This window comes from Heptranchias perlo, chromosome 4, assembly GCF_035084215.1.
Source record: "Heptranchias perlo isolate sHepPer1 chromosome 4, sHepPer1.hap1, whole genome shotgun sequence".
NCBI lineage: Eukaryota > Metazoa > Chordata > Chondrichthyes > Hexanchiformes > Hexanchidae > Heptranchias > Heptranchias perlo.
In genome coordinates this window covers 45,294,559-45,311,301 of record NC_090328.1, presented here as the reverse complement: position 1 = coordinate 45,311,301, position 16,743 = coordinate 45,294,559, and the positions used below count along the sequence as shown (strand labels likewise).

At 40.7% G+C, this 16,743-nt stretch overlaps 1 protein-coding gene across 8 annotated transcripts in view; it reads left to right on the top strand.

Annotated features, from left to right (window-relative positions):
• LOC137320893 (multiple C2 and transmembrane domain-containing protein 1-like) overlaps nucleotides 1-16,357 on the top strand; it is a 603,286-nt gene extending 586,929 nt beyond the window's left edge. For all 8 annotated transcript variants that reach the window (XM_067982848.1, XM_067982849.1, XM_067982856.1 and 5 more), the window contains 2 exons: nucleotides 11,593-11,690; nucleotides 15,449-16,357. In XM_067982848.1, the coding sequence (XP_067838949.1) occupies nucleotides 11,593-11,690; nucleotides 15,449-15,523 (173 nt within the window). In that variant the 3' untranslated portion in view covers nucleotides 15,524-16,357. The remainder of the gene's footprint in view (nucleotides 1-11,592; nucleotides 11,691-15,448) is intronic.
• The last annotated feature ends 386 nt before the right edge of the window (nucleotides 16,358-16,743 follow it).

Below are 16,743 nucleotides of genomic sequence, written 5' to 3'. Positions count from 1 at the left end.
AATCCTACAGTTAAATTTGCTCACCAACCCAGTGCAAGCATGACCATTGCTCTACATCTCAATAGCAGCCACTGTCTCACTATTGGTACTGTACAGTTTGATGGAGATTTTAACCCTTACTCTGTGTTTGAATTACATAGAATCATAGAAATTTATGTAAGGAACCTTACAACACCAGGTTATAGTCCAACAGTTATAGTATAACCTGGTGTTGTAAGATTCCTTACATTTGTCCACCCCAGTCCATCACCGGCATCTCCACATCATAGAAATTTATGGCACAGAAGGAGGACATTCGGCCCATTGTGTCTGTGCCGGCCGAAAAAAACTATCCAGCCTATTCCACTTTCCTCTCAGCCTCCCCTGATCCAAAGAAAATAACCCCAGCCTATCTAATCTTTCCTCATAGCTAAAATTCTCCAGCCCTGGCAACATCCTCGTAAATCTCCTCTGCACCCTCTCTAGTGCAATCACATCCTTCCTGTAATGTGGTGACCAGAACTGTACGCAGTACTCTAGCTGTGGCCTATCTAGTGTTTTATACAGTTCTAGCATAAACTCCCTGCTCTTATATTCTGTGCCTCGGCTAATAAAGGAAGGTATCCGGTATATTTCCTACCTCACTATGTTTATATTTCATACTCCTCCTCCTTAACTACAATGTCTGCATCGTCCCCTTCTTTTGTGAAGACAGACGCAAAGTATTCATTAAGAACCATACCCACAGCTTCCGCCTCCACACATAGGTTACCTTTTTGGTCTCTAATAGGCCCTATTCTTTCCTTGGTTATTCTCTTGCTTTTTATGTATTTATAAAACATCTTTGGGTTTTCCTTGATTTTACTTGCCAGTATTTTTTCATGCCCTTGCTTTGCTTTCCTAATTTCCTTTTTAATTTCAACCCTGCACTTTCTAAACTCCTCTAGGCTTTCTGTAGTATTGAGTTCTCGGTATCTGACATAAGCTTCCCTTTTTTGCCTTATCTTACCCTAATTGAACCTTGACATCCACATAGCTCTAGATTTGGCAGTCCAACCCTTTTTCTTTGTAGGAATATATTTGCTCTGATCCCTCATATTTCCCCCTTGAATGCCTCCCACTGCTCCGACACTGATTTACCTTCAAGTAGCTGTTTCCAGTCCACTTTTGCTAAATCACTTCTCAGCTTAAAATTTGCCTTTCCCCAATTTAGAACTTTACCTCCTGTTCTATCTTTGACCTTTTCCATAACTATGCTAATTCTAACTGAATTATGATCCCTACCACCAAAATACTCTCCCACTGATGCTCCTTCCACCTGCCCAGCTTTATTCCCTAAAGCTAAGTCCGGAACTGCCCCCCCATCCCCTCTTGTTGGGCTTGCTACGTACTGACTAAAAAAGTTCTCCTTAATGCAATTTAAGAATTCTGCACCCTCTATATCTTTTACACTGATTCTATCCCAGTTAATATTAGGGTGGTTGAAATCCCCTACTGTTACTGCCCTGTTGTTTTTGCAATTCTCAGAAATTTGCCTACACATTTGCTCTTCAATCTCCCTCTGACTGCTTCCAGCAGTGTGATTGCCCCTTTTTTTGTTCTGTAGCTTAACCCATATGGCCTCATTTGATGATCCTTCTAACACATCATCCCTCCTCACAGCTGTAATTATTTCTTTAACCAATATTGCCATCCCTCCTCCTTTTTTATCCCCCTCTCCATCTCGTATGAAAACCCTGTCCCCAGGAATGTTGAGCTGCCATTCCTGCCCCTATTTAAGCCATGTTTCAGTAACAGCTAAAATATCAAACTTCCACGCGTCTGTCTGTGCCCTCAGCTCATCTGCCTTATTCACTAAACTCCTTGCATTTTAAGAATTCTACGTCCTCTGTACCTTTTACACTGATTCTATCCCAGTTAATATTAGGGTGGTTGAAATCCCCTACTATTACTGCCCTGTTGTTTTCGCATTTCTCAGAAATTTGCCTACATATTTGCTCTTCAGTCTCCCTCTGACAGTTTGGGGGTCTATAGTACACGCCCAGCAGTGTGATACATCAATGATTGTGAATTTTTAAAAATCACCATCAAAAAAATTTGATTTTACTTTACTCTGAGACAAGTTATTTAAAAGGGCACCATCATCAAGAAAAAGCGCATGGAAAAACACTTTTTAAAAATATATAACGTGAAGTAAATTTTATGTAAATACATCATATCAGTTGTGCAAGATGTCATCAGGATAAAAATGACACAACTTTTCCTGCTACTGGTGCTCCCTAAATAATTGTCCATGAAGAGAGTTGCCGTTTAAACTATTACAAGCACAGTGATAGATAGATAGCTTAGGCTTCACTAACTTCATGGACGTATAACCATCCACACTTGTAATTTATTTTGTCTGCTACTTGCTTAACATTACCTGTAGAGAGGAATACTCCTACCCCATTTACTGTACAGGATTGTGATGTGACAGCAAAAGAGCCGTTGACAGCATTTTTTAATATAAATGTCTCAGAACCATTCCACAAAAGCACCAAATCCCCTTCGGGAGAAGGTCTTGAGGGGACTTTGATGAGAAAGTGCTAGTGTCGGCAAAGGTTATTGCCAGCAGTATTCACAGGGGGTCTGCCGTCTGAGGTCTCATATGCCAGCACAGTATAAATGTGGCATATTTAGCAGCATAAGAACAGGCAAATTCTGTAATATAATTAGAATTTAAACAGGAGCACAGTGTTTGGAATAATCTTCAAGATAGTAGACATAAAAGTACAGTGCTGTAGCTATCAGCTGTCTTTTTCAAAGGATCACTAAAAATGTCTTGTAGTGTAGGATTTTTGCCATTTCTTGCACTTATGTAGTTTACAATCCTTCGTAGTTGCTTCCCACTATACCTGTTCCTGCAGCAATATGAGCGCGCCAACAGCTTGGAAACCTTCGAGTTAATAAAATCAGTTTTATTTTTATGGTTTGGCTAGTGGGTGTGCGTTTCCATGGATCAAGCCACAACAGTGGTGCTAGTCCTTTTAAATTAATTTTTCTTCTGTGCTGTGAAATATCCCACCAATGACCAAAGAACTAACTGTTGAGCCCATTATAATATCAGCACTAAGCAGGCTCAAATAGTAACTATGGTGCAAACCCATACTGACAATAACAATGTGAAGTTACTAGACCATATTCACTCAAACTTTGTTTAATGATGCTGTTAAGAACATTTTGGAGCTGTTGAATTAATTTGGAACAAACTAGACTGGTAGAAAAGTAACAGCAAAGCTTCTTTAACATTATTATGGTCCCAATAATCAGAACACCTCTTAAAAGTCAGTTGCAAAAACTGGATCATTTTGCAACATTCCTGAAGTTAGAATAATGCAGAATTAAATATAAACTTTGCTGTTCCAGTTCTCTAAAACTTTGCCAAATGTAGGTGAGATATTACAGCTATTATCTGGGTTACTTCGAGACATACAAGGGGGATGAGGGGCAGTCTGCCTGGGAGTGCTTTTGTGCCCTACAGTTAAAGTAGATTCATTGCATAGCTTTCACAGTTGATAGATTTCAGTTACAGGCCACATTGGGCTGTCTATTTAGAACAGGCCTCTATAGAGCATTGTCTTTTTCGGCTAGTTTGATCTTGAGATGGCCTACTAAAGCCCAGCACTGCTCTTTAGAGAACTGCTGGTGTAATTCTGCACCAAAATCAAAAAATGTTACAATTATTTTTTTAAAGATTAATCCACAAAAGGGGTTACTTTTTCTGAGAGTCAATATGATTTAATAGGTTGAACTAATAAAATGTTACAGATTAAGCAAAAAAGAAGCATGTTTTTCATTGTGTACATGTTTGTTGTAATATATTTATGGCAGAAAAAGCAATTAAAATGTCATTTATATAACAAAAATAGTTAGTCCATAACTAATGTTTGCTTGGAACGGTGCTGAATGCTCTCCAGTGCCTTGGCCAAGTAGCCATTCTTGGTGTGTGAGCCCGTGTATGAGCATTGGTAGTTTCATAGAATCATAGAAGGTTACAGCACAGAAGGCGGCCATTCGGCCCATTGAGTCTGCAACGGCTCTAAGCATGAGCAATCCAGCTAGTCCCACTGTTCTGTCCTATCCCCGTAGCCCTGCACATTTTTTCATTTCAATTACTTATCCAGTTCCCTTTTGATTCATGATTGAATCTGCCTCCACCATTCCAGATCCTAACCACTCGCTGTGTAAAAAGGTTTTTCCTCATGTCACCTTTGGTTCTTTTGCCAATCACCTTAAATCTATGCCCTCTGGTTCTTGACCATTCCACTAATGGGAACAGTTTCTCTCTATCCACAGTCTAGACCTTTCATGATTTTGAACACCTCTATCAAATCTCCTCTCAAACTTCTCTGTTCCAAGGAGAACAATCCCAGCTTCTCCAGTCTATCCACGTAATTTAAGTCCCTCATCCCTGGAATCATTCTAGTAAATCTCCTCTGCACACTCTCTAAGACTTTCACATCCTTCCTAAAGTGCGGTGCCCAGAACTGGACACAGTACTCCAGTTGTGGCCGAACCAGCGTTTTATAAAAGTTCATCATGACTTCCTTGCTTTTGTACTCTATGCCTCTAGGACCCCGTATGCTTTTTTAACCGCTTTCTCAGCTTGCCCTGCCACCTTCAACAATTTATGCACATACACCCCCAGATCCCTCTGTCCCTCTACCCCTTTTAGAATTGTACTCTCTAGTTTATATTGCATCTCCTCATTTTTCCTACTGAAATTCATCACCTCGCATTTTTCTGCGTTAAACTTCATCTGCCACGTGTCTGCCCATGCCACCAGAGTGTCTATATCCTCTTGAAGTCTATCGTTATCCTCCTCACTGTTCACTACCCTTCCAAGTTTTGTGTCATCCGCAAATTTTGAAATTGTGCCCTGTACTCCCAAGTCCAAGGCATTAATATATATCAAGAAAAGCAGTGGTCCCAGCACCGACCCCTGGGGAACACCACTGCACACCTCCCTCCAGTCTGAAAAACAACCGCTCACCACTACTCTCTGTTTCCTGTCATTTAGCCAATTCTGTATCCATGTTGCTATTGCCCCCTTTATTCCATGGGCCACAATCTTAATAGCAAGCCTACCATGTGGCACTTTATCAAACGCCTTTTCAAAGTCCATATATACCACATCAACTTCATTGCCCCTCATCAACCCTCTCTGTTACTTCATCAAAAAACTCTATCAAGTTGGTTAAACATGATTTGTCTTTAACAAATCCATGCTGGCTTTTCCTAATCAATCCACACTCGTCCAAATGACTGTTGATTCTGTCCCGGTTTATCGTTTCCAAAAGTTTCCCCACCACCGAGGTCAAACTGACTGGCCTATAGTTGCTGGGTTTATCGTTACACACTTTTTTGAACAAGGGTGTAACATTTGCAATTCTCCAATCCTCTGGCACCACCCCTGTATCTAAGGACGGTTATCAGATCATTGTGCTTGGGGGAAGCTTCTGGGTAAAGCATACCTCATACCTGACATCCACACACATGCATGTTCCTGCAAGAGTCACCGGATAGTGATCTGGAGGGAGAAGGTAGGCTGATTTTTTTTTCCCTCTCTAGCCTAGGGACATTAAAGTCAGCTCAGATCAGCTAGGCCAGCATAGACTGGGGTTTGAGCTGGGACTTTCTTGGTCTGTACAACAGGCAGTGCATTTACCCACTAAGCCAATGCTCTGAATGCTTTCTCTGAATGTACGTTCTGAATGCTGTTCTCTGCATGTATATTAGCAGCACTCTCACCTCTGATTCAGACGATTGTGGATATCAAGGTTTGAGCTAATGACCTAGGCTGACACTCCAGTATAGTACTGAAGAAGTGCTGCATTGTTGGAAGTGCCATCCTTTAGATGAGACTTTAAACTAATGATCCCAGAAGAGCAGGTCATTCTCCTGGTGTCTTGGCCAACATTCCTCCTTCAATTATTCACAAGGTATGTGCCCATGGGATCACTGAAAAAGTATTAGGCTGGATTGGTGCATAGCTTTTTGGTAGACAGCAAAGAGTGGTGGCTCTTGGGGAATTGTCAGTGGAAACCAATTCCATAAGGGTCGGTGTTGGGACCACTGTTGTTTATAATTTTTATATAATTTGGAGAACAAAATATTGTTCAAAGTATCTAAGTTTGTAGATGATAACAAATTGGGTAGAGTGGCAAATGATGCAAATCTATGTGTAATAATCCAATGGGATCTGGACAGGCTAGTTCAATGAACAGAGGTAGCAGATGGAGTTAAACACGGATAAGGGCTGTCTGGCTGATTCCTAAACTTAGAAGGCTGGGTTATAATGATGGTTTGTCTAAACTGGAACATGACCTCTATTGAGAAAAAGAGGATGAGGGGAGATTTAATAGAGGTCTTTAAAATTTTCAGAATAGGAGAAATTAGATTCAGGAAAGTTCTTCTGTCAGGTACTAGCTTCAAGCACCAGCAGACACAGTTTAAAGTTAATGATGTTGGAAGAAGATAAATTTAAGTAATATTTTTCAGAAATAAAGGTGATAGATATGTGGAATGGTTTACCAGTGGTGAAACCATGGAAGGTTTAAAAAAGGGACTGGATGAATTCCTTTTGCTGTTTAAGATACAGGTCTATTATTTGTAGAATTACAGTAAGGAGATTTGTAAGCCTAGGTTAGATGGACCAATTGTCTTCTTTTGTCCAAAACATTACTATCCTGTTATGTAGCTAACATCACCAATAAAAACCCAGATTCACTTGTCATTCATCCCATGCCTGTTTGTGAGACATTACTGACAAAGAATAGCTGTCGTATTTTCCTACATAACATCTGTCACTACGCTTCAAAAAAAATTAAATGTGTGAAGCACTTTAAAACATTTTGATATATATAGAAATACATAGAAGTAACAACACAGAAACAGGCCATTCGTCCCAACCAGTCTGTGCTGGTGTTTACCCTCCAACCGAGCAAATAGTCCTAATCATATTTATCTATCCTGTTCCCATGTGCCATCATCCCCTTTTCCTTCATCCACCTATCCAATTTAACCTTGAATTATGACACGATTTCTGCCTCAACCACTAACCCTAAAGTAAATTCCATTGCCTCACAACTCTCTGTGTAAGGAAGTTTTTCCTGCCCTCTGTTCTAAATTTCTTACAATTAATCTTGTATCTATGGCCCCTTGATCTTGATTACTGGATGTGGAGATGCCGGTGATGGACTGGGGTTGACAATTGTAAACAATTTTACAACACCAAGTTATAGTCCAGCAATTTTATTTTAACTTCACAAGCTTTCGGAGGCTTCCTCCTTCCTCAGGTAAATGTTCAGGAGCTCCTCGAAGCCTATGCATTTATACATATAGAACAATACATGGTGTTTACAGAATGCCCCTGCAACTGCCCGTTGCCAAGGCAATCACCGTGTTCAGACAGAGAGGTGTCACCTGCAGAACCCCCGAATACACATTCAACAAAAAAACAAACAGGAAAAAAAACAGAGAGAGGCAGAAACATCCGGAAGGCAGAGAAAGCCAGCAAATGACCCATTATATTAAAAACAGATAACATTTGTTCACTGGTGGGGTAACGTGTAGCGTGACATGAACCCAAGATCCCGGTTGAGGCCGTCCTCATGGGTGCGGAACTTGGCTATCAATTTCTGCTCGACGATTTTGCGTTGTCGTGTGTCTCGAAGGCCGCCTTGGAGTACGCTTACCCGAAGGTCGGTGGATGAATGTCCATGACTGCTGAAGTGTTCCCCGACTGGGAGGGAACCCTCCTGTTTGGCGATTGTTGCGCGGTGTCCGTTCATCCGTTGTCGCAGCGTCTGCATGGTCTCGCCATGGTTGATGAACGGACACCGCGCAACAATCGCCAAACAGGAGGGTACCCTCCCAGTCGGGGAACACTTCAGCAGTCATGGACATTCATCCACCGACCTTCGGGTAAGCGTACTCCAAGGCGGCCTTCGAGACACACGACAACGCAAAATCGTCGAGCAGAAATTGATAGCCAAGTTCCGCACCCATGAGGACGGCCTCAACCGGGATCTTGGGTTCATGTCACGCTACACGTTACCCCACCAGCGAACAAATGTTATCTGTTTTTAATATAATGGGTCATTTGCTGGCTTTCTCTGCCTTCCGGATGTTTCTGCCTCTCTCTGTTTTTTTTCCTGTTTGTTTTTTTGTTGAATGTGTATTCGGGGGTTCTGCAGGTGACACCTCTCTGTCTGAACACGGTGATTGCCTTGGCAACGGGCAGTTGCAGGGGCATTCTGTAAACACCATGTATTGTTCTATATGTATAAATGCGTAGGCTTCGAGGAGCTCCTGAACATTTACCTGAGGAAGGAGGAAGCCTCCGAAAGCTTGTGAAGTTAAAATAAAATTGCTGGACTATAACTTGGTGTTGTAAAATTGTTTACAATTGATTACTGGAAACAGTTTGCCATTATCTACTCTGTTCAATGCTTTCATAATTTTAAAAACTTCTATCATACCGGCTCATAATCTGTGTTGTTTTAATGAAAAATGATCCAATTTTTCAAGTCTTTCATTGTATTTGTATTTCTTCATGCCAGGCAGCATTCAAGTGAATCTGCATTGAACCCTCTATAAAGTCTCAATATCCTTTCTGTAGTTTGGAGCAATGCTGCACACAGTACTTTAACTGAGGTCGTATTAAGGTTTTAAATAGGCTCATCATTACCTCTTGGCTTTTATATTCTATTCCTCTTGAGATAAAACCTAGAATTCAATTTGCTTTTTTTTTTACAGCCTTATCAACTTAAGGTGCCGCCTTTAATGTCCTGTGATGTGGTAAAATGCTATATAAATGCATGATTTAGCTATATATTATATTATTATTTATAACGGTCACTTTCAAACAATTGTCAGAAAAAATATTTTGTCGAAAGGAAAGCGAAAAAGTCTTAAAGTACATAAAGGGTTCAAGTTGAATATTCTGTTTCCAGGTTAAAAATCAGTTCCATCTGTTTTGGAAATATTTTGTTTCCATATTGTTTCAGCAATGCATTGGAAGCTAATTATAGCACACAGTTTTCATAACATATTAAATCATGCCTTTTTATGGTTTTGCCCAGGATGGCATTTAAAACAGCCAAACATCTAATTGCTTTAATATACATTCTTTAAATGTTTCTATACTCTGAAAAATTCTAACTAGAAACTGCATTTTCTTTTTGCAAGCTCACAATTAAAAATGGCAGGCAGCAGAATGGACGTGGTTTTATTTGAATTTTGCCTTAAACTTAATTGTAAACAGTAATAAGTTAAAAAAAAATGTTTTATTCACAACTTTTAGTCACAATGTATTGTACAAAACTGGTAATAAAAGGTAAATTGTGTTGATGCTTCAGTGCACCGTGCCATGGAGTGAGTGGTAGGTCACAATTTAGTGTCCATAGTTCTCCACGTGACATGTTCCTGATCTCAGCTGTGCTGAAAGACATTTAGCAAAGATGAGACAATTTTTCACTGAGAAGGAGAGAAAATCAGAGTGTGAATCATCCTAAGTCATTGTTATAAACCTATTAGTGACCAGTACAAAGTGGAGGCACAGGTATAGATACCAGTTTGAGACCAGTAACTGCCTGGAACAATGCAGTTCAGGAATGTTATATTGCTTAATCTAAACTACTCTGACCAGACAAAATAGATCTCTGCCTTTTGTGTGCTTGCATGCAATCACAGAGTTACAGTCATTAGCATTCAAATACTGGCAAAATGTTAATGCTAACAAAGAGTGAGTGGAACAGTGGACCTTCTGGGAACCTCGCATTGGTAGTAGATTTACTGTAGCTATCATGAAGCCAAAGCATCAGTTGCTGAACCTTGATTCAGGTGACTTCATGCACATTATAGTACACAGTTTGGGAAAGAAATTCAACTTACGGCTGCCCGTAAATGAGTGTTAGGCCTCCAAATTGTGCATCGCAGTCTGTTGCGCCCAATCTGGACCGGAAGTGCGTCGGATACCATTTTGGCTCAGCCGACTTTAGTCGTTCTGATTGCGTGCCTGAAACAGGTATTAGGTTCCTTAAATGTACAAATCAGGAACCTACGTGAGTTGTGGGACCATAAGTGCGAAATTCAAGTACAAATGGGCGAAGCTTACGCCTCGCATGCGCCATCTAGTTGTACCAGGTCTTGAGCGGCATAATCACCTGGAGGCTGCTCAAAAAAAATCTCTAAGCAATTTTCAGATTTTATTTGTGGGCCCGTTCTGGGAGCAAGTCAAATTTCTCCTCCTTTGTGTCATTGTCAAGTAAATTTGATTTGCATTGATGCAAATTGTGTGATATAATTGGCCTACAGTATTGGCCAATGCCTGCAGCAACTTACTTGCCCATCCTCTCAACGAGGGGACAGTGGGGCCAACAATGTTGTCCCGCGCAGTGCCAGCTGTGAGGAATGAGCTGATCTCACCTGATAATATGTTCAGCTCATCTACATATTTTTCTGGCGCCCTGCATACATCACTCAGGATGTTCTGAGAGCACTGGGCATGCGGCGGCCCAAATTTCGTAGCTAGTGAAAAGCTGCTCGCTGCCTGTGGAGCACCAACAGTTTTGCCTGCTGTGGGGGAGTAGGAGGAAGTTGAACAGCAATGCAGGAGAGGGAGGAAGACCAGCAAGGGCTTTTTTTTAATTCGGGCCTTCCATTCAGTTCCCATTCCAAATGGGCACTGGGTGACTGGAGTGCAACTCGGGTGACTTGATGGGGAGGTCCCCCTAATTCAAATGAGCCTTACTCCCAAGCATCCAGTGACCCCTGTGCTGGCTGACTGCATTGGGGCATTTACCTGAGGAAGGAGGAAGCCTCCGAAAGCTTGTGAATTTAAAATAAAATTGCTGGACTATAACTTGGTGTTGTAAAATTGTTTACAATTGCATTGGGGCATACTGAGCGCCTCGGGGGCATTGCAGCCCTCAGGCCTCCGTGGCCAGTTATCTAGAGATTAGGTGCTTGTCATCACATTATCTGCCTTGACGTGTGACACAAAGGTACCTGAAAAAGGGGGAGGACAGGAAATACTAAAATCTGTTTCTAAAAACATTTTGTTAACCAAAAATACAAACAATTCTATTTTCATATTTTAATGTTCTTTCAGAAAAGGAGGCTAATATCTTATTTCATGTAAACTACATTTTGTTAATTGCCTTAGATCTCCTTGATTACCGGAGTGATGTGGAATGTCAGGACTATCACTGTGTTTTTCCAGTGTTAGGTTTTAAGCTGTAAGAGAAATAAAAGACAGGATCAGCCAGCATAATGTACAAGATCCTGTTGTCAGGTGCCACAGCTTCAATTAAGAAAAGTTTTATGTGCAAATTATATCTAATGGTGACCTAATGTTGGAAGATTGTGACACAATTCAATAATGCAAAATTGAAATAGGAAACCATGTAAGGTGACTTCATTGTGTAGATGTCCATTGTCATTTTCATAGATGTGAAGATTGATTGTTCCCTGTCTACTGTTTACAATTCATCACATTAACAGTCATTTGAACTGTAGGAGATGAGAAAAACAAGTAGTCTGAGATTCTTTAATTAACAATTTTCACAGGTATCCACAAGTTCACAAAGAAACTTCGCAATCCATTTCTCATTGATAACAATGAACTGCTAGACTTTCTCTCCAGAGTTCATTCTGATGTGCAAGTGGTAAGTGCCTTCGTATTTGTCTCAAGTAACTGCTAAACTGTAATTTGGTGAAGTCATAGGTGCATGCAAACATGAAATTCTTGGGCCTCAGAGGGCAGAATGAGGATGCAAGACAGGCAGGGGATGGGGGGGGGCGGGGGTGGGGGGGTGGTGGGGGCGGTGGGCACCCCTTTCTTTCTCATTAAATTCAAAATGGGGAGGCAACCACTTCTAGCGCATGCTCCTTTCCATCGTGATATGAGAGGTGGGACTGGTGAAGTAAAGCCCCCCCTACACCAGAAATTTCACCAGTTATGATTTTACTGTGGCCAAGCGTACTTACTGAACTAAAATGGAGTTGGGGGACTTAATGCTAATTTACTAATGTTGATCGATTGACATTGAGAAAGGGCTCTGGATAAATAGTCAGCATTTAAAAAAAACTAACATCTTCAGCAGAAACAGCCTGCACCACCCCCTCAATGGTGCAGCTCTGACTTTCCTGGGTCTCCGTGACGTGGATACTCTGGGAGCACCATAAATGACACATGACCCAGCATATCTCCAGCATAAATTAATAGGGCTGATTCTGGGGTTGGCCATTCCTGGTGTGGAATGTTATTCACAGGCTGGGAAATCGTGGGCCCATAGTACCAGACTTTCCTTCCATTAATTTATATGGACTGAATGATTTCCCGGTAAGTGCCGTTTTGCACCAGGGACAACCCTTGTAAACCAACTTATAACAGCTGTGGATATATGCCAGAAATGGGGAATGATATTTTATGCACTGTCCCAGAAATACAACATCAAAATAAGCTCCTTCTAGTCACATTACAGATTTGTTCCAAAGCGATCACATTTCAAGCTGAGGTTTGAGTTCTTGTGATTGACTACAAATCTTTCACTCACTCTCTGATTTCTCACTCTTAGTATGTGTGTGGTTCTGAGCACATTACTCTGACTTAAGCCAGGTTGGGTGCAAAGCTGCCTTACATGCCAACCAGAGCCAGCTTAGCAGTAGCTGTTCAGATTAGTGCAATGAACCACAAAAAGACTTTTTGAGAAAACATGAGGAACATCAGAAGAATTCCAACATATCTGGATATCTTATGATTCTTGACAACAGTGATAAAATTCAATATTATTCAGTGATCTTTTTAACATTCATTCTCATACTGTATGCACCTCTGTTGCCACTCGGGACAGTATTTTGTGGGCATCTTGTACTGCTCACCTTAAAGTGTAGACTGTTACAGGCAGAGCCTCCTACAGATTAACATTTTAGTTCTGATTCAACTCTAAAGGCAGGTCAGAAGCGTTAATAGTCCCAAAATGCAATAATAGTCCCAAAATGCAGTATCCATGACACGCAACATGGGTGATGAATGTAACTGCACTTTACTTTTGTATTCATATATTCACTTCGTAAAGACCAGAATAAAAACGTCATTATCACAAAAAAAGGAATATTCAGCAATAACAGTCTAGCTCATTTTTAAAAGCTTTGAAAAGACACTAATGACACATCATGCACACTCTGGTAGGAATTGTGAATAATAAAAGTAGTTTGATGAACAGAAATAACCATTTTAAGAGATTTTATAGGCATTCATTTTTCTATTATACTTAGGGACAGCACAATTAGAATATTATTCCTTTTGAAGTGTTCATGAAATTTACACACTTTTGTGTTCTTTTTAAGCAATGTGCTTAATAGAAAAGGCTACAGTTTCAAGTTTAAGATTATTGTAAAAAATGCACATTCTTTGTTAACTCAGCACATGGATTATAACATTAGAATGAACCTTCACAGAATTAAACATTTGCTGTTTTAAATTTTCTGGATGGGACACATGAAATCTTATATTGAAACATGCAAATATTAATGCATGCAAAATGTGTATGTATTATTGATTACATCACCACTTGTGCTTTCTTTGTAATGTTTTTAAAAGTGTCACTATGAACCGGATGATTAATTAAGAGAGTAAATTGATTAAACATGCAGTGGGATTCACAGTTTCGTATACATAACCTTGTCTTAATCACATTTAAAAAAAAACTTTCTTCCCTCCTCTACTAAAGGTGGCAACTCATACTGGGGTGTGATTGCAGGGGCACCAGCGCCTTGCCTAAGTGGGTGTTCTACATGTAGAGCCTAAACAGTGAATGGAAGGCATCTATTCCCTCGAGGCTTTCAAACGAGCAGGACAAATGGTAGAGCAATTTCCGGATTTCCGCGTTTGGCTGCGCATGTGCGCTTGCTGGAACTTGCTCTTCCATTTGCCCTGAAATAACAATGAGTCCCGTTAGCCTCGCTGTTATTTTATGAGCAATTTCTGGGCCATAGATTTTCATTGTCTTAGTAGTGAATTAAGTACAAAATTTGTTGATAGACAAAAATAGGAAAAAAGTGTTATAAAGCAGTAAAACTTATTTTCCTCATACAACCACCTCTGATTAGTACATGTACAATTAACCTAGAAACTAATTAGCCACATATGAGTGGAATAGGAGTTATCAACACCTTCCGCTAGTTACGGTGGTAACTTTGTAACGCATTAAGTCACATTTAATCTTTCATACCTTTGTATAAAAACTAAATTATCAGGAAGGAGAATTAAAGAGGAAGTGGCCTAAGAGCCGACCTTCCACTCGGGGCTCCCACTGGGCACCCAGCAGGCATGGCCCAGGCTCACTCCCAGTGCAGGCCTTTCCCCTTGCGCTGGATTTAGAGGATTGGAGCCTTTTGGCTAACTGCTCCTAGAGAGCAGCAGTCTGAAGGCCCATTGGCAGAAGTCAAGTGCCTCAAGTTTGTTCTGGGTTGAGGGAAATATTTAAATTTCTTTGTCTTCTTGAATCCTCTGGCTGCCCTCGGTGAGTGGAAAGTCCCGGTACAAGCCCCACTACCATATATTTTGGACCGCATCTCTGTTAAATGATTTTGGGGAAGGCCCGGAAATCCCGGGGTAGTGTTGTGGTGGTGCAGACCTGAGACCACGGGGGGGAATTTCTGCAGGGGTTCTCCTGTTTATCCGCTGTAACTTTAAACATTGTTTATGCCACACTCCTGTGGTTTCTGCGGCAATTCTGCCAAAGTTACGACAGACGAGTGGGAGAACCCCGCGGACATTTACCTCCTATGGGTCTCTACTCCCCTTTCCTCTGCACTGCGTCTGGGAACTGAGAGTTACTTGGACACAACGAGGAAAATTTACACCCTAATCTTTGATCCCAAAGTTTGTTTCTAAACTCACCATTTCAATAAAGTTTGGTTATGTAAGTGCAAGTTATCTGCAAGGTTCTCGCACATATTGAAAATTAGCTGGGATGAGCTAATAGTTAATTACAGAATGTGTATAAAGGTGATACCACTGAGGACAGCCCAGTTCTGTGATCTTGAATCCTACAGAAAGCACCAGCACAGCATGGATGGAAATAATCATTAGCTGGTCGTAACATCCTTAAGTATAGAAACCGGCTTTTGAGCAGATTTTGTTTATTTTCTCTATTCTGAATTCTCGAGAACACACAGAGACTCAATGGTGTACACACAGCACTGTGTTTCCTGGCAGAAGTTTCCCCAGTGCTGTTTTTTTTTTCCTTTACACCATTTCTTTCACCCTTTTGTCTTCAGTCCCAGCGGGGCCACTGAAGCAGCTTTCAAGGGATTGCTGATTCTTCCCATGTACCATCCCAGCCCTTCCCTACGCTTTTCCCACTGCCAGCAAAGAACCACCTGATCAATTGGTTTCTCAAAACTTATGTTTAAACAGGTGAACTTCCACGAGTTGAATCAAGAATCTAGTCAGGGCCTAATGATTTTTAAGAAGAAAAACAACTCAGGCTAGCCAACTCCCGCGACCACAGAGTTACACATCTGCTTTCTGAAGATTAGAAAGGGATCAGCCATCGGAGCACCATTTCCTTTTCTTCACTCATTTATTTTGTTTTTTATAATGAAATGTAGCATCTGTAAATGTTGTACAATATTGAACTCTGTATTTGAAAATGCACACTGCTTATTATTGTATAAAGCACTTGTGTTAAAACTTTTAAAATTATGTTCTCATTATATTAAAGCTTTACAGAACGTGCCTAATGCCTGGATCTTTATAAACATTATAAAACAGAGGTGGTAAATATTTACAAACTGTCCAGTGGCAATTGTTCTAGTTATTTAAAAAGATACTACAGCATTGCAAATTTTGATTGTTTCTAATGCATTTTTTCTTATAAACAATCACCACAATTCCTATTCTAATGACAAACACCTATAATAACATGATGTAATATTAGCAATGTACATATTTTCTCCTTTTCGTCTTTGCTCAACAAAATGCTAGATTGGAAACATATTTGGCTCTTGCAAAGTTAGCATGGGCACTGCACAATTTGTTCAAAAGAATCTATTGCAACAAAGTGGCTGTTTGTTTTTCCCCAGGTTCAAATAACATTCTCCACTCCTGAACATATTCCATGTTAATCTGGGAGTCTCAAGTTAGAAGTATATTCCCACCTTCATATTGTTGATCACCTCACTCTTGGTCACTCTGCCAAGAAGTGATCTGGCTTATCCATTGGTTGTCTGAAGCATGCAGTGACACATTCAAAATCTGATGTGGAGATGCCGGTGATGGACTGGGGTGGACAAATGTAAGGAGTCTTACAACACCAGGTTATAGTCCAACAGATTTATTTAAAATCACAAGCTTTCGGAGGCTTCCTCCTTCGTCAGGTCACCTGACGAAGGAGGAAGCCTCCGAAAGCTTGTGATTTTAAATAAATCTGTTGGACTATAACCTGGTGTTGTAAGACTCCTTACATTCAAAATCTAGCCTGGATGGACGTATGCCAGCAGAGAGTCTCACCTAGCTGTCAATTCGCCTCCATGAATGTCTGTCCCTCCCACCTTCCGCTGTTGTGAAGTGTCTTAAGACATTTTGTTAAATTAAAGGTACTATAAGTGTAAGTTGTTGCTGGGGCATGAAATCTTCTGGACCTGGGGTTACCTGATGAATCAAGCTCTTCTGATCAACCATCACAGACATGTCAACTGGAGGTTAGAAGA